The sequence below is a fragment of the Sinocyclocheilus anshuiensis genome, unplaced genomic scaffold (genome assembly GCF_001515605.1).
Source record: "Sinocyclocheilus anshuiensis isolate Anshui unplaced genomic scaffold, SAMN03320099.WGS_v1.1 scaffold4, whole genome shotgun sequence".
Classification (NCBI taxonomy): Eukaryota; Metazoa; Chordata; class Actinopteri; order Cypriniformes; family Cyprinidae; genus Sinocyclocheilus; species Sinocyclocheilus anshuiensis.
This window is the reverse complement of record NW_015554075.1, coordinates 1673446-1695994: the sequence shown is the minus strand read 5'-3', so window position 1 is coordinate 1695994 and position 22549 is coordinate 1673446. Positions and strand designations below refer to the sequence as shown.

Sequence of the window (22549 nt, the reverse complement as noted above, 5' to 3'; positions counted from 1 at the left end):
CCAGCCAATTTGGCTACTAAATTTTTAAGTTACCGGCCATTCATAACTTCTACAAAACAAAAAAAAAAAAAAAAAAGAAATACAGTGAGCAACACACAGAGTTATAGACAAGGTAATAATCAAACAATCAATTGAAATCACACTATTACTTTTCTCTAATAAGTGATGAAGCTCTCTGGCTCGGCAGACTGAGCCAGATTTGCGGTAGATGCCCTCTGTGTACAGTCCGTTCATTTCAACATGAACCAGCATCTTCTCCATGACGAATGGTACAGAGTCAGCTGTGCGGACCAGGGCACAGACAGGTACACCAAAGTGGAGGGTCTCCTCACCATCTTTCTAAATGGAAACATACAAATAAACTGTAACTATATGATCTAACACATCTTTTATTACAAATAGAAATTCAACTTCTGTCACTATCTACGCTATCATGTTAGCGAGGTTGAGAAGATGATGGCAACGGTGTGTATGTGATGGAGTAATACTACGTCAAGTAATATGACAGCAGTGCTCACCTTCCTGTCACAGTGACCTGTGCAATTTACGGTTATCTTGCTCAGACACTTCTTATGACACACCATTTTACAAGCTGAAACGGAAAACACAGCATAAAGTACCGCTGTCTGGATCCTTGTCCATTCACGTAGTTTAATGAAAAAGGATGGCGGATACTTACAGCTGCACATGAAGGCCTTTTCCATTCCCCATATGAATGAGCTGCACTGGTCACATGATTGCATAATGGTCACCTGGTATGTGCTAAATAAGTGACCCAGTGGGCTGTGAGGCTTACAGACAAAACAAAAGTTTTTTTGGAAGTTTTTTGGAAGAGGTGCAATAAATATTCACATCATATATCATAAATATAAATGTGTTTCCGTGTCACAAAAATAACTTACACATGTATCTCTTTTAGATTTTCTTCTATTCCTCTCCTTAACCTGAAAATTAGACAGAAGGGCACATAAGCTAAATTCAAGGATACATGATAACTAGTTTGGGTCAGATTAAGAATTTTTTTTAAAGAATCCTTTTTTTTTTTTTTTTTGCATGAAATTGATCAAAAGTATAAGAAACATTTTTCAAAAACATTAGAAAATTAGCAAAATTGGATTCAATTGGGAATTGTATTTTTTGTGTAAATCTAAAGTCCTCTATGGAATTCTGCAGGCCCAGATTCTTCGAGGATCTAGTGATAACTTGCCTTCTCAAAAAATATTTTAGCAGAGCTAAGCTTCTGTGGAAATCTTTACAACTTGTTAAGTTACCTTACAAGGCTCTGCCTCCAGTCGTTTGAGCTCTCCCCTGATAAATCCATCCAGAACTGACTGAAAAAGATTTACCACCAGCGGCACCTCAGATGCTTTCTTCAGCCCTGCAAGACTGGATACCCTCGTCTGGTAACCTGACATCAGGACCTTGTAGCCAATATTGGGATTCTTTTGCGCACAGGAAACAGGTAATTTCAAACACTTGCCGAAAAACGAATTTTATCTACTGCACTAGTGAAACTATGATGAGAGTAAGGTTATAGATGAGCACAGATAAACTTACTGATATGGAGTACATGCTTTTGATGGTGTCTCTGAACTGTGTGGTGGCTAAAAAGAAGATTTTCTCCGTTTCTGAGAGTTCCTTTGTGCGGGTGCTTAGATCGTTCATCTGGATTCAACACCACACCAACAAATTAAGTACTTAAAAGTGCAAAGTCATGACCATCAACAAACTATCAGGAACTCAGAAAACAACTTTTAACAACTAGTGTGTCAAATCCAACTTTAGAATTAAAATCCAAATGCCTTTCAAAAAGTTGAAGAAGAATATAAACATCAACACAAACCTGATTTCCCAAGAACTCGTCCAAATGGCGAAGTTCATTACTGTCAGTGATTTCTCTGTCCAGTGAAGCATTCCACTTCTCCTGGACACGAGTAGCTCGGCTGATTTTAATGGTGGGGTTGCGACGGGGTCCAGGAAAAGTGGCTGAGCTCTTGACACGTGGAAAATTAGAGTGAGAGCCACTGGCTTTTGGCCCGAGGAGAGAGGTAAATGAGAGAAGAAGAGGCAAGTCATTGCATCTGAAACATTTACTCACAACTGGTCTACTAAATGCATTTTTCTTAACTTATTTTTTATTCATTCATTCAAATATTTAACTAATTCACGAATAAGTAAATGCAAGATTAATTTAATTATGACTGAATGAAGTGGGTCTGGGAGAATAATTCAACCTAGCTCCTCTTTTTCTGCCAATGTCTTTGCCATAGTTATATTCCCATCCTGGGGTGTCTGACGCTTCTTAAAATATTTTAGGAGTCCCCGCCTACAAGATATAAACAGAAAAAATTATTTAAATTTAAATTCAAGCAACACGCTTATATGCATTATAAAATATCAAAAACTGATAAACAACAACAACAAAAAAAAAAAAACACACATTAGCTTTGATATCTCAAACAAAAGCTAGAACAGCAAGGTACCATGCTGATGGAAAAGGACTGATCACCTTTCTGGTGTGCTGGATGGTGCAATTACTTCTTCACTTGTCCTCCTTTTGATGCTAATGCACGCATCAGTTTCTACAGGTGACTGGATCTGAAAGACCACAGCAAGTTGACTCAATAAAAATTATCATGAAATTGCAGAAAAAAAAAGAAGTGGTTCACTAATCCAAACTCTGAATGCCTGACAATCACTCCAATCAAAATTACACCCAACAATAATGAGTTTTTATAGTATATATTACTTTGTTCCCCACAGTCCCGCCATGCATTCAGATCAGCAAACCAGCCACAGACAGTTCAGGAAAAAGCAAGACAATATTCAAGCGGATGCAAAACAACAGTTTAGCTGACAACCCTTTAGCGAAGTATGTTTTCTAACCATAATGTTGACTGACAATGCAAATTGATTGGGTTTATTTCCTCAAATTAGTGCCACCACCAACCTCCCACACTGCATCCCAAGATCCATGTTGACCTTTTTTGCTATGGGTTATGGAATTTTAGCAGTATTTCATATTGCTGTACAAAATGTGTCTTGCTAAACCTGCACAAGGCCTGACAATTATTAGTAAATTAATGGAAATTACTGTTAAATTAGTTGGCAAAGCTCTTCAGAGCCACAGTATCCGCAAATGTGAGATGATTCTCTGTGGTAAAAAGTGAATAAATAAGAAACTAAAACCTCATAAAACAGATACTGGAGCTGTTAAAACTTGGGGTCAGTTTTGAGGAAGTGAGTGTTACAAAAATGTTATAAGGGATAGTTATAACTTAAAGTAAAGGGATAATTCACCTAAAAATGTTAATAATGACAATTTTTGGGTGAACTATCCCTTTAATATAAAATAGAATGCGTTTATGATAAAAAATATTCTAGTATATAATGTTATTTAAGACCCAAATAGTACTATAAAAGATGATTAAATCACTTCTATGATGATACTAATTGTCAAAGCCAAACAAACGTCAAAAGCATTGGTCAGTTTTTTGTATATAGAGTCAAACATTTAAAACATCTGCAACTCAACAACCACAACATTATTCTTTTTATATCTTGAATATTACTATATTCACTCATTATCACACCTAGCAGCAGCCTCAGTGTGCGTACAGTGTCAAAGGAAACAAAAAAGGTCAGAAACCAGCTTCCAGTCAGAAACATCCAAGAACAGGATCAGCCTGGTTTCCGAAGAGAAGTCTTTGAAACGTTCTACATTGAGCTAATGCTGATTCTCATGGTATGTTAGCTGTTGCGTGCAAAAGCAAGGCCCACAGCAGCTCGAATGGTCCCTTTGTAACTGGGTCAGTCTTTTACCACAGTCTCCAGCTCCACGCGGATACTGGACTGGTTGGGAGTGGAGGGGCTTATGGGAGGAAGGGGAAAACTCCAGTACTCCGTATCGCTTAGATCCATATGATCCCACTTCAGCCCGCTGCGGGGACGTGCTAGCCGACGTTTGTGTCTGAAGCGCTTACGGTTGTGAACCATAACCTATGATACGTGGACCAGTTTAGATGAGAGGGAAAAAAAAAGACCTGTACCTGCTGATCCAGTTATCCATAAACACTGTAAAATAATTAGTGCAGCATCTTTGAGATTCTCTCAACATACACTAACGTTCAGATGTTTGCGGCTGGTGAGATTTTTATGTAAACTGCATATATTGTTTTCTTTTCAGGATTCTTTGATGAATAGAAAGTTTAAAAGAACAGCATTTATTTGAAATAGAAAACTTTTGTAACATTATAAATGTCTTTAAAATCATTATAAATGTCAAAAAAACTAATCTTACAGAACCAAAACTTTTGAATGGTAGTGTATATGTTGGTATACATCTGTTTTTGGGGACAAGAATAAATGAAAGTCAATTTCTTTTGGAGTTATCACAACATTTTTGATTTAACAGACTGACCATAACTAGTTTTTGAACAGTACCTCATTTCTGGATGATGAGGCTGAGCTGTCTGACTCTGAAGAACTCATTCTGGACACATTATCCAGGGACTGGGAAATGCCACATTTCCTATCATATGAGAAATAGTAACAAATAAATAAGGAATAATGTACTATCAGCCAGGAATTACTGCCTGAAAACTGAATATACATCATTACATGGCTGCTTAAATGACTAATTATTATACACAAAACATTGATGATAGTTTCAGGTACAAGCAGTCAAATATACAGTTTAATGGTTATACAAAAATAATTAATTACATAATGACCAATCAGAATCAAGCATTCCAGAGAGTCACAAACTAAAGAAAAGCAAAATAAAAAATGTTATTTAAAAAAATAAATAAAAAAATGACCAAAACAAAACTCTCACCATAAACCTGATTTTCTCTGGCTCTGAAGTCGTAGTATCTCAGCACTGACGTTCTCCATACGTGCTACTTCACTGCTCCTCTCCTTCCATTTCTCAGGCTTCTCCTTCAACCTTGTTGTCCTGTTGTGACGTTGTAGGTGTACAGCATTTTGAGTTTCATCAGAAGCACTTTGGCTCATGTTCAGTGGAAGCGACACAGGCCGAGGAAGGCCTGCAGGAGATGGTTGTTTTTCTGTATTGCCAGTCTTGCCTTTATCATCTTGAACGGGTCGGTCCTCACTGATACTGAGTTGCTTTTTGATTCTAGTAGGCTGTACTGTGACTTTAGGCTTGGTCTCTGTGTTTGACTGCTGGCTCAGTTCCTCTGTCTTCTTTCGTTCAGGTGTGCGGGATTCATAAGGCAGTGGAGGCTGTGGCTTTGGCTGACTTGGCTTCTTTTCCTCAGCCTTGTTCAAATGGCCCAGCTCTGTCTGAGATCTGAAAGAAAGATCAAAATGACTAATATTGTTTTACCTAGAAGTAAAAAACACTCAAAGGTAACTTGGACTTACGTCGGTGCTTTGAGTTTTTCTCGCTGCTTCAGATATTCAGCTCTCTCCTTGGAACTTCGCCAGGCAGTCTGGATCACAATAGCTGCGCTGCATCGGTATGTCTCACGCAAATAACGCCACGATCGCTGAGGGATGAGAGAGGAAACATCTGCTCAGGTACATTATCATTTATTGCAGAGTTTCCCAACCAGGTCCACAAACCGTTTAAGGCTCATGACGATTCAAAATTAAAATAAATTACACAACACTGTATAACAGCATTACATACTGTAAAATGAGAATATTTAATTTGAACATCTATGTCTAACACAGGATGAGTCTTAAATACTATTGGTTTGTTTAAAACGAAGAGAGACTTCATTTTAAATGCATACACAACTGTTCAAAAAGCTTGTGATGGTAAGAGTTATTTAATGATTTTGAATGAAGTCTCTTATGTTCATCAAGGACGCATGTATCAAACATACAGCAAAAACAGTAATATTGTTAAATATTAACATTTAACATGATCTTTCTTAAAATATAATTTATTCCTGTAATGCAAAACAAAATTTTCAGCAGCCATTTCTCTAGTCTTCATTGTCACATGATCCTTCAGAAATCATTCTAATGCCTAGCAAGTAAATGTATCTAGGTAGTAAGGTTTTAGCTGACTTTCAGCAGACCATAATCATAATTGAGATGCACTGAAGATCTGGTTGATATTATATAAGATTGTGTAAAGTCCCTAGGCAACCCCTGGACAACCAAACGAATAGTACCTGAATGGTTATAATTCCTTTCCTCTCACGCAAATATTGTTTCCTCATCAAACAAGCACGGAACCATCTCTGCAGGATGATGATGCGCCTCATCACTTCTTTATGAAGGGCTTCTTGAAGTATTTGTCTTTCTGACTCTTTCAAGAACACCTGTGCATATAGATTCACAGTCAATTAAAGCTGGAAACTGATCTGAATGACAAAATGCAGATCGTGAGTACTTCTTTAGTGAAAAGTGCAAGTAAAATAAACCTTGGTTCGGCCAATCTGAAAACTGGATCTGGGTAATCCCATTTTGGTCAGCAGGTTGGTGATATCCTGTTGAGGTGTTGATATTTCCTTTGGCAGCAGCACTCTGAACTGATCTGTAAACTCCTGCAGTGACATTGTAAAATAAGTCATGTCTGTTTAAATCAAAATATGAAAGGCATTTGCAATCATGGTTCCAAAATATATTATTTTACAATAACTACTCTTAAAGGAGTAGTTCACCTTAAAAATGATAATTTGCTGAATTTACTCACCCTCAGGCCATCCAAGATGTAGATGAATTTGTGTCTTTATCGGAACTGATTTGGAGAAATTTATAATTACATCACTTGCTCACCAATGGATCCTCTGCAGTGAATGGGTGCCGTCACAATGAGAGCATAATACGAGCAAAATTTGTGTCGATAATACATAATAATGCTTCTTCCATTGAAAAAGTTCATCTCCTGTTCTCCTCTTACATCAAAATCCTCCGACATATTAGTTTAGAACTGCTTTTCACTGGTAAACGGTGCTTGATCTGTGTATATTTCTCCCTGATTCAGACAAGATTCACTGGAGAAAGCAATATTATAGGTAGAGGACTCATATTTTAACCTGTAGCAACTATTTAAAGTTAAAAAGGTCTTAATGATGCTTTTTGCTTCATAAGACGTAATTTGATGGACCAGAGTTGTGCCAATTAGTTTTTTTTTTTTAGCTGTTTGGGCCCTTATTGTGACGGCACGCATTCACTGCAAAGGATCCACTGGTGAGCAAGTGATGCAATTCTAAATTACTCCAAATCTGTTCCGATACAGAAACAAACTCATTCACATCTTGGATGGCCTGAGGGTGAGTACATTTTGTGCTCTGATTGGCCAGCTATCCAGTGCGTTGTGATTGGCAGAATCAAGCGTGTGACGGAAATGGTATGCCCCTTACCATACATGCACCAAGAGCTTGTAACACTCCAAAGAGAAAGGAAAAATTTAAATTGCATCATATGACCCCTTTAAATAAAAGGGTTATTAATCAATTAAAACAAATCAAGCAATCAAATTAACCTCCAAACAATTGCAAACAACTGCTGAGAAGTCTTCATATGAAGAAGAAACTAAGAACATTATTTTAGCAGACGAGTAAAGCATTGAATAGACATTATAAAATCAATATATGCCTATTACTGGCATACAGTCCACCGCAAACCATTTTGTAACTGTTTGTTAATCTGTCCCTTTTTAATGTTTTTAATCCTCTCAATGTTTTTTAAATTAAAATAAAATGCCATAGTAGCAAATTTTTATAAGGATTAAGGGGCATAAACAAATTGGTTATTTAAACAGTTACTTAAAAATTACTTAAAACTGTATTCAATTCAGTGCCCTAATTAATAACTCTTAATTGAAAACAGTCTATATTGCATTACCTTGAAGGTGAATTTGGCTCCATACCCAGACCTCCTTATCCGAACCGTCTGCAGCATGCCTGTGTACCTCAGCTGCTGAAGGACTAGAGCATCATCAAAGTGCATTTCCCTCTGTAAACACATTCACCAACATTGTTCTTTAGATATGATCCTTGACCCAATACACAAAATGGATGAATCGCAAAACTTACAACAGCTCTCCACCATACCTTATCACCATTTGATCTGATACATCGGACAAAGAACGGTTCTGCTTTCCTCAGGGTTTCCAACAGCTTGCTTAGAGATGCCTGGACAGTTTAAGACATGAAAGCATGTGACTCATTGATTCGTCCATCAGCATCCATTAAACCCCTGCAAATCATATCAAAACCTCCCCACAGCTTTGGGGGTTTGAACCTTTTATCTCATTTACAACTACCACAAAAGAGGCTTTCACACAGAGATGGAACAAACCGATCTATGAGCCCTCTGATGAATCAGCTTATGCTTTCCACACTAAGATAATAATAATATTGAACCTGGAACTGAGCGCTGATGCTTGGAGGTTTCTTCTTGGTGTGCAGATGAAGCAGAGACCTGGTCGCCCGGTTGTGCTGCGTCAGGTCCATAATGAATTTCAGAGAGTGTGAATCTATGAGATTCTGTACAGAAAACAACACAATAACATTTAGCAATATCTCTCATATTTTAACCAAGGAAAAATAATACACATATACTGCAGAATAGAAAAGGGTTTTTTTTGTTTTTTTTTACATTTTCTGAAGCGAGTCTCGCCCATGTACAACTTTGGATATACCCGAAATGAATTTTTCTCATAATTCTACAATAATTCACATAATTCTTGTAATCTACAGGCATCTTAAATATTTTAAAATATTTAGTATTTTATATAATAAATATTTATATACAAATATATATAATAACAGAAACAAAAAAACGGAAATAGTGTGAAATACCAAAGTTTAAAATAACCGTTTTCTATTTTAATATATTTGTGTATGTTTTGTCCTGTGATGGCAAAGCTGAATTTTCAACTGCAATTACTGTGCGTTTATGAAATACCTGACATTAGCTTTGTAGACAAAAATAAATTGCGACCATGTATGACTCTGAATAGTAAAATTTTGTAAAAATTTTTTTTGTTATTCAATGAGCTAAACAGCCAAAAAGTATCATGCGTACATGGGCATGTCCTTCAATACCATTAAAAACAGCATCCTAGATGGTACCTCATAAAGTTGCCTTGGCAAAAACTACTACAACAGCAAGTTTTGATGAATGAATTTACCTTAGGAATTAGCTGCTTGTGTCTGTTTGGCCTGTTCTTCCTAGAGTGTAATAAGATACAATTAAGATTTTGATTGAAAATATTAAGATTTTGAAAAGAAAAACAAAAAAGGGACAGAATATTCAATTTGATTTTGAAATTACACATAAGTGCAAGCTGAAACAGAGAGCAGTGGACCCGCCACAGACAGATGGTCACAGAACATGTGGCCCACTCACTGAGAGAAGAGACGAGACTTCCTCACAGAAATTGTGGATAGATGCAACTTTTGAGGAACTTCACCACCAAACTGCTTAAGGGATTGGAGGACTTTGGCATGCAATTCCCTGATTGACCCCAACCCCAAATCAGAAAAGTTTAGAAAGGAGATAAATACTACAAACACAATAAATAGCAAACAGCTGAAATTAGTCAGTCCAATCACCCATTTCACAGAAAATTAATCCAATCAAAAAGGAAATCAGTTAGACTCTTAATTCACAGAAGGAAATCATCATCAGATGTAGAAGAACCCAAGCCTGGTATAAAGATCCTTAAGTGATGGTGAACTTACTTCTTATTTTCAAATGTTGTAAAAATGTCCTCAAATGCTTCAAGTGGACCCTCTTCAGACCGATCAAAAGAAAAGTCAATCAAAGACCCCTGGCTGTAGAGATCGAAATGCATTTAAATGGCCATTTGTATAGATCAAATATAAAACAAACACCGCTATTTGCCATAAATCCACTAATCCAGTCCATTTACCTCTTTAGCCTCTCTACCATAGTGCTGGGTCTCCTCATTTCCCCAAGAGAGTGTCTGGAGTAGCGCCTGACCTGATCTGATATGGAAACAAACATGTTGAAATCAATGGTAATCCACTTCTGCAAGCTGTAAGTTAAAAGGTGTTAGTAGATCGCATAGATGTTACCTGGATGTTTTTCCGCCCAGCTTCGCCCAGCCTCGTTAAACACAGCCAGTGTACGTATGGTGGCCCTAAGGATGCCCCACCTGAACACAGCCACCGGATTAGCCCCGATCAGCTGCCGCAGGTAACTGCACTCACTACTACGAAGCAACGCAACAATATCCGGCCTCATGTGGTCCGTGTTCTTCTCTCTGAAGTCCTATAGGGCAGGAACATCACAAACGTTATTCAGTATTGTTTTCCCACCATAGACACATCATTTGTTTCACAACTACACTCTTGTGCAAAGGGAAAAAAATAGTTTCAGGGTCTGTTCCTTTACCTTTATCTGGTATTTGACCTTGCCAGCAAAATGCTGGATAACAAAAGCTGGTTCCCGCACTGGGGTTTGCACAAAGAACGGATTGTCCTGGTGCTGCTGCTTGAACTTCTCTAGTAGAGTGCTATCTGTGGCTCGAGGAAAACTAGGGAGGGAATAGCACAGAATATTAATTACTGAACTACTAGAAACCACATAACGAAAGATTGGCTGCATAACAATTCATATTCTGTACTATCCATCCTAACTTGTATGCAAGATACAATTCATGTAGTGGATTTGCAGAAGATATACCTTTTTCAGTGGATTTTTACAGCACGCACATGCTTTTAACAATAATTAATATACATCTGAATATTATTTTTTGCATTTTGCACTAAAATTCTATTAGTCATTGTTGCAAAATAGGTCCAAAATGTTTAAGAACTAAAACACTGTAAAACCTAAGCAACTGTACTTTCCACTAAAGGAATATTACAATACATACAGTAAGAATAAGGGATTGAACTCACTTGCTCTCCTCATCCAGCAGGTAAAACAGCCCGGTGGGTTTCTTGCTGAAGAGACTGATGCAGCCAATGTTGTCGGGGTAGTCAATATTGTGCCATGTGATTCCTTCTGCCCTGTACTCCTCCTAAAACACAATGCAAGCGTGAGGCATATGCTGCAGAAATTCCCATCCACCACAATTAGTGGAGAAATCAATCAAAGTACAACTCAACTCACTTGTTCAAGCGTAAATATGCGCTGATTGCAGTAATACTGTAGTTGTTCATTGGCATAATTAATGCAGAACTGTTCGAAGCTGTTCGTCTTGAAATCTTCAAACCCAAAAATGTCCAGAACACCAATGGATAAGCGCTGTAAGGAAGAGAATATTTTATCAAGTACAATGTCAAAGCAGATGCTTTCAGTTTGCCAAGTCAAGCCCTTCCATCTAAATTGTGTATGTTATATGTAAATATAATATCACATAAACAAATATACTAAATGTATAAATTACACACCGGGACAGACTCCTCCAAATCTCTCTTGTTTAGTAGAGCATGGTTGATTCGCAAGACAATCCAGTCAAACAGGGCACTGTACAGAGACTTGGCCATAGAGTCTCTGGCAGTGATGGCCTGAAGACAAGAGTTTCATTATGAGGTCAGCAGATTTTTACAGTACAGAAATGAAGAAAGACAAATGGAGAGGACAGAGCCGCCTCTTCAAACAGCTGACTTCATGCATAAAGTATGACAGATATGCATTTAACACATGACAAGTCAATTAATGGATTGTACAGAGTTGACAAATGTCAATATAGAGTATGTACCACCTAACACATAATAGATGTATTTACCTCATTGATGCTATAAGGCAGGATCAGCGTGTCATTAGCAGTCATTGCTTTCCTTGTAGTCAGTGCTTCCACAAGCAGCTCCACTTTAACCTGTAATTGAACAGGGATGATATAAAAAGAAGCATTCAAACAGAGAATGACCGGAATCTGTCACCTGATCTAAAAGACTTTCACAGATTGTGTAATCCTTTAAATGAAATGAAATCAAAAAGTGTGAAATGAGTAAGGGATTCTGACTGGAAAATCTGAAAGCCTATCATAAAGAATCTAAAAGAAAAAAACTTGATAAGAGTCACGATTCAGGGTTTTTGATTCTACAATATGCATTGAATATGATATGTGAATGCATATTTTGGTTTCGCTTAGTAATGACGATGCTATTTCTTAGCCATGTAGTTGTGATGACCCAGTAAATTAATAGATGTCACTGCACAGTATTTCCAAAGAACTGGGGGGTGAGGTTTACTGTTGAATATTACTATTTAAAGTAATTCTGTTTCTGTGTGGTGTACCACAATGAATAGAAAAATATTTGAACCAGTAGAGGGAAAGACTCTTGTGATGAATTTATCTTGAACACTAAAGTAGCCAGTGGTACCTTGAGCAGGTCAGAGATAGCATAAAGGACACGATCAGGCCCAACTTTAAGCCCCTCGCCAACATCTTTTGGCTGATACGTCACATTTCCCAGGTACAGAATGGCAGAGAGTACAGAGAATATCCTGGAAAAGACAATCAATCATTGAACTACAATACAGTATGAAGTATATTTATAAAATATATTTACTTTCTTCACAAGGTGCCTCAAGGAATTACATGTCCAAAAAACATAATGCAGTGGAATGTTTTCCAAAAAGTGGTACTTGCAGTTGAAAAAGTGGTACTTTTTTTAGGTAAATCGAATGACACATGAGAAAAGATCTTGAATAATTTAATAAATTTCCTATTTTGTCTGAATAATTGTGTTTCTAACAGTGTATAAATAATTATTAGTTAACAGATTTATATAACCATATTTACATACAGAAACATTGCTGTTCCTTGGTAGACAGCTCATAATGATCTAAATATGTCAGGTCTAAAGTTGCAGTATTGCATTCTGTCGTAATGGCAAAAAGAGCACAGTGCATATTGAAAGGCTTGATATATTTTTTCCCTCCGTGACAAGCACAGACTTGTACCAGAGAAGAATTCTTAATTTGTTAGTCACGCAAGCAGCTTGAAAATTTTCTGCAGTGTGACTTTATCCTTCTAGGACAAACCTAATTAGACATCAGCAATCTTATTTATACTGAAGTAATCTGTACATATATTTACTATTTATGGGTAATTGTTAATGTACAGTGGTTTAAACAGAGCTAAATAAATATTTCAGATTAAGCATAATACAAAAATTAAGTTTGAGTTCATTATAAACATGATCATTTATTATAATTTAACCTCTGAGACAACTGTACTAAAATAATTTAAGATTAACTAACTTAATTTCAGACTGAATCTAAAAAAAAAATCCTGCATCCCCATCATAATATTTTACTTGAAATCGCTTCTCACTTACTGCTTTTTGGTCGATGGCAGAAAACCAACCATCTCCATGGCCTGATGAAGTCTCCTGAATTCATGTTTCATTTCTGCTTGATCCTCTGCAATTGGGATTTCCTTCGAGGGGCGGAAAAGTGAAGAATTAATGTTAAGTATTAAAAAATACTTATATAAATAAAATGGACAGGTCAGCCCAGAAAATATAGTCTTGAAAGAATTTGACTATGACAGTGTTTTATCAGGATAAAAAAACTGACAAGCTTAAGCAGAAGTCTCTATTTGCTCTCTGTGTCATCTCACTTTTGCCCAAAAGACAATCGAGAGCATCATGAACACTAATTGAAACTAAAATGGCTTTGTTAGGGAACACTGATTCTCTGTGAAGGCTGTTCTGAGAGTTACTTCTTTGAGGTAGTGGTATTGTTCAGGATGCAGGAGCTTGAACTCAACTTTCTCCTCTTCTGAGGCTCCAATCAAAAGGTAGTAAAAAACATGGTAATTCCTGAAGGTCAGATAACAAACAGACACGGAATGTATGTTGTTGTGATACATTTTTAACATTTTCAATTTAAATGTAAAATGGATATAGATAATGGTTTCCAATTTTATTTTTTTTTGTACCTTTCAGTTTTGCCTCTGGACACTAGGCGGCATTTCTCTAGTAAGTATTTCTCAACAACAGCCCTAAAACATTGAGCAAACAGTTTTAGGAATTTTAGATCAATTCAAATCAATGGCATGTAATTTTTGTTATTTTTTGCCAATTTTCTGAAAAGAAGGGGAATGAGATCAACAAATGTTGTATGGTGGTTATGAACATGAATTAGCAGTATTACATAATATTTGTAAATTAACATTATCGTCGCAAGATAAAATACATTAGCATCAAGTTCAGAAAATCTCCTATGTGACTGATGAGAAGCTGTGGGAGTTCTGTTGTGTGACGTAGAATGGGCAGAAGTACACAGATGACTCACCCTCTCACAACACCGCTCTCCAGATAATTCACTTGAATGAACTTCCCAAAGCGGCTCGAGTTGTTGTTGTGTGCCGTTTTAGCATTTCCAAAGGCCTGAGGAAGCCAGAAAGGAATGCATTAGAGAGGCAAATTGTTTTAATCTCACAGAAAAATATTTCAGACAAAAAAAAAAAAAACACTGATATGATTTTCACGAATGTTGACAGACAAACTCTTGTGTTGAGACAAAGATGGTGGCCTAACTTAATCAGTTCAACTAGCCTTTAAAACTTGTCAAACAGAGAAACTGGATCTGAAACCACAGCCAACAGCCGGACAGTAGAATATTACTATTATTATTAGTTGTTCAAACCACAGAATGTAGGTTGTCGTAGATTACAAAAAGGAAATTAAAAAAAAAAACATTTAGTGGGCAGCACAGAGCTACTTTAATATCACCCTCAGGCATCACAAACAAATGAACACATCTATCTTAGATGGCTTTGTTGCCCAGTTTGACTTGCTTGTTGATAGTTGTTGTAGTTAATGCTGATTTATGTGTAATTTTCCTCCTATTCCAGTTAAAAGCAATAGTTCACCCAAAAATTAAAAATCTGTCATCATTTATTCAACCATGTCATTTAAAACTTATATGACACTCAGTGACATACAAATTAAGATGTTTTGAACCACTCTTTTTGATACAATGAAAACACGACAAGGTTCCAAAATGCACAAAAAAGTACTCAAAATCACTTGTTTGCTACATTTAAGTCTTATGATAGCTGTGTGAACAAAAGACTAAAATTTGAGTCATTATTCAGTGAACATATAGCTCTCTTTTTGCCAGAACAATGGCAGATAAGGGGAGTCTTTGAGAAATTATATCTGATATTTTGTTTTGTGCCACAAAAATGGAAGAAATTACATACTGCAATTTTTCAACTAAATTTTCTGTAGACAGACTTTGGCATGTGTAACGTAACAACAGTCTTGCTCACTGCTCCCTATTGATTCTCAATATGTGCATACTTTCAAGACGATCTCTACCATTACCATCATTCAGGACTTTATCCTGTTGTAAACTTGTTTTTAAACATAAACAAGCTTCCCTGTTCCACTTCCATGTTCAAAGGAAAGTGAATACTAAGGAAACGCATGAATAGAAAGAAAACTGAATGAGAGGTTACATCTGTCAGTTAAGTTTTAATCAGCTGGCCTGACTGAACCTGTCATGACATGTTGGTGTACGCCGACTCGTTCTGGTATTCTGAAGCCAACGCCCAGGGCTTCCACATATGACACAAAAAAAATCAGAGTTAGAAGCTCAACAACAAGAGTGAGATCAGGCCCAACACTGCTGTACATCTTTAACAGCTGCTAGGTGTGCTTTCCCACAGAGCTCTCTCTTATGTAAAAGGACAAAAGTCACAAGCGCACTCCTCAGATGCCATAACAGAGCACTGGCACCTCTCACGACTATCAAGTAAAAGTGAAAACTGAATTGCAGAAACTCTTAATATCAAAGTTCAGTGAAAGTGAGAGTAAAAATTCAGTGCAAATGCAACAAGTTTTATTCTCAAAACATGACATGACCCAGTTTTCTGTGACCCATTTTTGTTTCTCAAAAACATCTGTTTAGTATGTTTTCAGCAGTAACCCTAAATATGAGCAGTTGATGCAAGCAAAATGATGCTTGCATTATAATGCCCATAATTTCCATAATGTAAAATCAACCACAATGACAGCGTACATCCCATCTTACCTTTCTAGATCTTTTTCAGAAATATACCTCTTCTTATTTTGTTACAAAAAATTGGCCATTAAGAAGGACCATCTTTTTAATACAGGACCAATTTAATAATTTCATAGAGTTTTCAAATCTGTTTGAATACCTAAATAGGACAATGCTAACTGGATATCTAATGAAGAACTCTTTAGGTGAGGAAAGCTGTAAAATGATCTGCTCAAGGGCTAAGCTCTATGAACCAAAACATAAAACACAGTTATTGCGGTGGTGGAGTCTCTAGAGCTGATGCATAATACATAAACAGCACCATGTGTAAATAACACTACCAGGCAAACAATGTGCATATTGTTGTGAGGGGTGTACGTGAACGCAATTGACAAAGGTCTCTATGAAAGAGTGAAGCGGGAGACAGGGACAGGTGTTTTTAATTCAACAAAACCAAAGGAGGATAACATAGAACTCAGAATATGAAGCAACACTTATTTGTACCAAAAAGTCCCTAAGCACCAACAAGTTTGTGTATTTATTAGGGATGCACCGATGTATCGGCCGCCGATATTTATCGGCCGATTTTTCCTCAATTTTCAACCATCGGCATATCGGCTATATAAGGAAAAAGGCCGATATAACAAACCGATGGTTTATTAATTAACTGCGTGAAGGCACTGAGCTGTATAATGTCTGTTGCATAATCCTAGCTCTGCTGTCTGCACTTTAATGCTAATCAAATAACAAAAGACAAAAGATCGCACACTATTCTTGACTAAATAACTTTTGTAACTTGCATAAGTGTAGCGGACCTCATCTGAATGATGACCAAAACTTTACTGATGTTTTATTAAAGGGGTCATATGATGCTTTTTTAAAGATCATTATTTTGTGTATTTGGTGTAACAGAATATGTTGACATGTTTTAATGTTCAAAAAACTATTTTTCAAATACTGTACATTATTGTAGGTCCTCTATGCCCCGCCTCTCTCAAACGCTTCGTTTTCTACAAAGTCCCTCCTTCCGACAAGCGCAGTCTGCTCTGATTGGTCAGCTGACCCAGTGCATTGTGATTGGCCGAACACCGCAAGCACTCGTCGGAAATGTAATGCCCCTTACCATAAATCTTATCTATGCACAATCAGCTTGTAACACTCCAAAGAGAAAGGAAAACTTGAAATCGCATCATATGACCCCTTTAAGTTTATTGCATCCTTTTTCACTCCAAAAAAGAGCTAAACAAAACAGCACGAGAAGTGCACTTTAAACTCTCTCTCTCAGTTGCATTATCATCAACAAACAGCGAATTACACAAAACACTTATTACAACTAACAGTAAACAAATATATACAGATCTCATGCCTTTTCGGGGGCTGCTTAATAAACTGACAAACTTTAAATCCGAAGAACTGCGTGCTTTACCCATATAGCTCCGTCAGGGTTGCCACTTTGCCAGGTTTTCACAACAAAACCCACCCAATTGCTACTCAAAACTAGCCCAAAACTAGCCCAATCAAGTTTCGAGGGGGTTCCCCTGGTAAAATTCGCATTTTAGGGGCTAAATATCACGTTATTGGAGTCGCTTAAACCCGCGGCAACAGTGTTAAAGTAGCCCAATTCCGACTAGAAAACCTGTCAAAATAAGAGTCCCGCCTTAGTACTTACAAAAAACTTACAAAAAATATTAAAATGTATACAAAAACAAATTAGAACTGTTACAATAAAGAAGGATTAATATGTATTTAATTTATACAGTGAAGTGTTATTTTACATTTGTTTACTTTATTTCTGTACCTGAAAACTGTTAAACCTACCTAAAAAGCACTGTTTATTTAATATGTATCTTTGTTCTGTTGTATTTATGTAGGCCTGTTAAATTTTAAATGGATCCAATCCATGTTCATTATTTGATGATGCAGCAATAAAACTGCTAGTATAATTTAATGCAGGTGTTTTTGAACTTTGCTGATTTAAAACATGATCAAAATACTATCTATTTTGAAGCCAGAATTTCAAATAAGAGAGGAAGTGACAAATATCGGTATCGGAATCGGCCAATAAGTGTTTGTTAAAATCGGTATCAGGCCCAAAAAATCCTATCGGTCCATACCTAGTTTTATATTTGTTCATATTTTTGTGTGTATTTTTTTTTCAGGATTCTCGGATGAATAGAAAAAAATTATTAATAGAAGAGTTCAAAAGAACGAAATTTTTTTCATACTGTCAAATAAACATCTTAACTGTGACTTTTTTTTTCAATTTAATGCATCCTTGCTGAATAAAAGTATTAATTTCTTTCAAGAAAAGAAATAAACTTTTTCGTCTTGTTCCCAAATTAATGTCCCAAGTTAATTCATGTTAACAAATGGAACCTTATTGTAAAGTGTTACCAAGTACTTAATCTAGGAAAAAGAAGACTTCAATGATTCATTTCAGGACTCGGGAGCATGTTTTATTTATCATTTACTAAGGCACATGAGATTCAATAATCATCTAATCTATTCATTTAAATGTGCATCAAATATTAATGGTCACACACAACCTCAGGCGTATGATGATAAAGTTTCACCAATCCCACTCTGTTTGCTTGTTCTGCTTCTTCTACCCATTACACACAACTACTCAAAACATAACCACATTTTTTTTTTTACCATCCCGCTTTATAAGAAATAAACCAGCAAGGCATAACGCAAGCTGCTTGTTCCTCTTTGCCATTTACTTTCTTTGTAAGAAATACTGCAGAACTGAGAGAGGCTGGGACGAGCTGATAAAAGAAAGCTTTTACGAAAAACAGAACTTGCTCAACCTGTTTAGGATCAGATTGAGAATCCCAGTAGGTTAGTGCATGACTGACAGCTGTGTTTAAGAGGGCGGGACTTCAGGCCACATTAAGGAAACCCAATGAATTAGGAGTTATTTCCTCAAGAGAACTTCATTGGCACATTAGTAGCACTTCATACTAAATCCTGAAGAGGAAATTTAGGAAGTGAATTATTCAGAAAAGAAATCAGGAAGCGGGCCAACACTTTTTCACACCACTGTATACCATACTTGTATTGAATATATTGTATACACAATGGAAAAACTCCTATGAGTGTTGTGAACTAGTCATTCATCTCATTGTTTTGAGTATTAACAATGGCAGCACCTATAAATATCAGTGTGTTGAAACCCTTAAACTGTGACTGAGAGGTTCATGATTTATAGCGTCTATTTATAGTGTACAAGGAGTCAGAGGTCTCCCCTTTTCCCTGGGAGAAGCAGAGGAAGCGGTGTGAAAGTGCCCTGGCCATGTGACGAAGCAGAATGGTTTCTAGATCCTAGTTTGGCCATGCTTAACGGAGAAAAGGGGAAACCATTCTCACACAATCTGTTGCACTATTTAAGGACAGTATCACATTTTTCATAGTTATCTTGCACTGTTAATAGTCCTCAACATGAAGAGCTCAAAGCGTGCTAAATACTATGATAGGGCAAGCCACTTCCTGCACAGAGGTCATCATTTCCGTCCCGAAAGGGACTCTTTATCAGCACATCAAGAATAACAGATGAGTCAAGTAAATATTAAATGAGACTACAGTTACAGACAAGATACAGAGTGTAAGTTAAAAAAAATCTAGACCCCAAATCTAGACCCATGGGAAAAAATGTAACTTAACGTAAAAAAAAAAAAAAAAAAAAATTAGAAACTGAAATAAATAAATTCAAGCCGATGTGAAAAGAACACAATAAAAATATAAATTAAAAGTGAAATATTAATAATACTAATAAATACTACATAAATAATTCTCAAATAAAACTGACTTGGACACTGAAAATATTATTTAATATTGTGTACTAAGGACATAAAAAATGCTAGCTGTGAAATGAGTGCTAGCGAGACAAAGAAGACTGTCTTGACTTGAACTCAACCTACTCAGGTCTTAGCCTGAACTCGAAGTCATATGAGCTTATCACACCTACAACACTAACTCCATCGTAATTTCCACTACAGAAATGCTGTTAAAACCAATGCATCATTTGAGATGTGGTGGAAAAACCTCTAAATGTCCAAAAAAATATATACATTTAAGTTGAAGAAATCATTTATTGCCGAGTCCTGAACAAGGCTACAGCTGCCATTTATCCAAAGGACATTTTCATTGTAAAACATCAGGGTCTCAAAATAACTTGCTGTTTTGCATCCTTTCTTGGTTTTCTATTACAACTATAGCACTATCAGACTTCAAAGTAGCGATGAAATCTGATAAGCCTCAAAGCTCAAAATCACAGCAGAACTTACCTCAAGCACAGGGCCTGCCCCCAGGATGGTTCGTTCCACTCCACTAGTATAGCCCTTCTGGCTGAGGGCAGTCAGGCAGTGGATAAGGAAGTTGGTGCTTTGCGTCTTACCAGAACCACTCTCACCGGAGATGACAATGCACTGGTTGACCCGTTTGTTCAGCATTGTGTGGAAGGCAGCATCCGCAATGGCAAAGACGTGAGGTTCTAGCTTGCCCAGCGTGTGGTTCTCATACATCTTGACATATCAGGGATTGGTGGAAAAACCTCTAAATGTCCAAAAAAATATATACATTTAAGTTGAAGAAATCATTTATTGCCGAGTCCTGAACAAGGCTACAGCTGCCATTTATCCAAAGGACATTTTCATTGTAAAACATCAGGGTCTCAAAATAACTTGCTGTTTTGCATCCTTTCTTGGTTTTCTATTACAACTATAGCACTATCAGACTTCAAAGTAGCGATGAAATCTGATAAGCCTCAAAGCTCAAAATCACAGCAGAACTTACCTCAAGCACAGGGCCTGCCCCCAGGATGGTTCGTTCCACTCCACTAGTATAGCCCTTCTGGCTGAGGGCAGTCAGGCAGTGGATAAGGAAGTTGGTGCTTTGCGTCTTACCAGAACCACTCTCACCGGAGATGACAATGCACTGGTTGACCCGTTTGTTCAGCATTGTGTGGAAGGCAGCATCCGCAATGGCAAAGACGTGAGGTTCTAGCTTGCCCAGCGTGTGGTTCTCATACATCTTGACATATCTGGGATTGTAGATGGGGAGAAACTTGAAGGGGTTGACCGCGATAAGAATGTTGCTTGCAAACGTGTAGATCTTCTGCTTGTGGAAGCGATGCCGCAGGGTTCCCAAGATGCTATCCTCCGTCAGCTCGGGGAGGTTACATAAATCATCGTATTCCTGAGGCTGTTGCGTGACAAAACCTCGATTCGCAAGTCCCTGAGCTACTTTCTCTTGCCGGACAGATGTCATAACGTCATACTGGATGGATCCATCGTAGCTTCCCTCTTGAAGGGCGAAAAAGTATCCATCACTTTGAGGGTGCTTGTCTTGGGCCTTTCTAGGCCAGAGAAGGACTCTTTGAACAGGCTGATCGCTGGCTTGAAGGATCCACTCCTCTCCGCCGTACTCCTGGACCTCCACGAGGACGTAAGTCTTGGACGTGTCCAAGCCAAGTGTGGCAAGAGCGGTCTTGATGACAGTGGCTGCCGTTGCCTCTTTTGGGACCCTGAGGATGCAGCTTCGCCCAGGTTTGACGGACAACCTGGGGTAAATTTGCAAAGTGCAGACCGTTTCATCCTGGCAGCTTGTCGTCTTGTTGCCGTTTGTGACATTCATTCTTTAAACACACAGACATGCATCAGCATACCACACTGCACAGTACAGCATGATAAGGATCTGGAAAAGAACAGAAAAGAATGTGAGTTGAAGTGGGAAATAGCAGTCAGACCATCCGTGTATGCATGTACACACTTGTCTAATGTTGGAACTGCAACAGTTTATAAATCAGCATAAACTGTGTGCCACAACTATTATTTAGTTAAAAAATAATAAAAATGTAAAATTAATAAAAATAAAACTGCTGTTTATTTATTTATTCTTCACTATTTTTCTCTGTCGACTAGGTTGACTTTTCTTTCTGTTTGATTACATGTAAACCATGTTAAAATATAATGTGAAAAATAATATTGTCCTAAATGTTCACAACATGGTCAGAACGTACAAAAACAGATTTTTGTTTTTAAAATATTTTTGAAATTGAGAGAAAAATACAAATACACCAATTCCATCCTAGCATAGCATAAAATGTATTTAATTTTATATACAGTGTAATAAAAACGCATCCAATAATCAACAAACACGAAACAAAAGTCATGACGCGTTTTAACAGTGACAAACTGTCTTTTTAGAGTTTAGAAAATCTGACTATAGTTATCTTTCAATGGACTGCCAATACAATAAAAAAAAAGTACATTAAATACCAATACCAATAAATTTACCTGTTTCAAAACACACTTGTTGTGTTACAGAACGGAGTCATTTCCAACATGGAAAAAATCTTGCCGTGCTTTCCAGATAAAACTTCCAGTGCTTCAACTACTATTAAAAGCCACCTGCATTGCTGCCTAACCGGGCACGATAAACCGACATATACTGCACAGGTAAAACAGTCAAGATTCTGTAAACAGCATAAATGACTAACACCGAGAAATGTTCAACGAGAAATAAGGAAGAATACTAACTCGCCTCCAGAACGTTGACGACGCTGGAGGCTTGTTACTTCCTGACATCGCAGTGTTTTAATTGCCGTTGAAATGTGTGAGGACAC

General features: G+C 37.2%; 1 protein-coding gene across 4 annotated transcripts in view; it reads right to left on the bottom strand.

The window, feature by feature from the left end:
• Positions 1 to 22549, bottom strand: part of LOC107668958 (unconventional myosin-IXb-like) — a 27324-nt gene extending 4775 nt beyond the window's left edge. The window contains exons 1-35 of one of the 4 annotated variants that reach the window (XM_016461036.1): positions 22221 to 22549; positions 20719 to 21618; positions 14209 to 14303; positions 13853 to 13915; positions 13634 to 13733; positions 13248 to 13348; positions 12288 to 12411; positions 11690 to 11779; positions 11352 to 11468; positions 11071 to 11205; positions 10857 to 10978; positions 10348 to 10489; positions 10029 to 10224; positions 9863 to 9938; positions 9672 to 9764; positions 9337 to 9444; positions 9119 to 9158; positions 8349 to 8471; positions 8037 to 8117; positions 7828 to 7938; positions 6402 to 6524; positions 6150 to 6299; positions 5389 to 5513; positions 4838 to 5314; positions 4444 to 4531; positions 3823 to 3999; positions 2510 to 2598; positions 2235 to 2326; positions 1844 to 2028; positions 1558 to 1665; positions 1272 to 1442; positions 903 to 944; positions 680 to 791; positions 519 to 592; positions 150 to 339 (exon numbers count right to left, since the gene is read on the bottom strand). In XM_016461036.1, coding sequence (XP_016316522.1) covers positions 150 to 339; positions 519 to 592; positions 680 to 791; positions 903 to 944; positions 1272 to 1442; positions 1558 to 1665; positions 1844 to 2028; positions 2235 to 2326; positions 2510 to 2598; positions 3823 to 3999; positions 4444 to 4531; positions 4838 to 5314; positions 5389 to 5513; positions 6150 to 6299; positions 6402 to 6524; positions 7828 to 7938; positions 8037 to 8117; positions 8349 to 8471; positions 9119 to 9158; positions 9337 to 9444; positions 9672 to 9764; positions 9863 to 9938; positions 10029 to 10224; positions 10348 to 10489; positions 10857 to 10978; positions 11071 to 11205; positions 11352 to 11468; positions 11690 to 11779; positions 12288 to 12411; positions 13248 to 13348; positions 13634 to 13733; positions 13853 to 13915; positions 14209 to 14303; positions 20719 to 21558 — 4960 coding nt within the window. In that variant the 5' untranslated portion in view covers positions 21559 to 21618; positions 22221 to 22549. The remainder of the gene's footprint in view (positions 1 to 149; positions 340 to 518; positions 593 to 679; positions 792 to 902; positions 945 to 1271; positions 1443 to 1557; positions 1666 to 1843; positions 2029 to 2234; positions 2327 to 2509; positions 2599 to 3822; positions 4000 to 4443; positions 4532 to 4837; positions 5315 to 5388; positions 5514 to 6149; positions 6300 to 6401; positions 6525 to 7827; positions 7939 to 8036; positions 8118 to 8348; positions 8472 to 9118; positions 9159 to 9336; positions 9445 to 9671; positions 9765 to 9862; positions 9939 to 10028; positions 10225 to 10347; positions 10490 to 10856; positions 10979 to 11070; positions 11206 to 11351; positions 11469 to 11689; positions 11780 to 12287; positions 12412 to 13247; positions 13349 to 13633; positions 13734 to 13852; positions 13916 to 14208; positions 14304 to 20718; positions 21619 to 22220) is intronic. The other 3 variants (XM_016461033.1, XM_016461034.1, XM_016461035.1) reach the window with 3 other exon arrangements.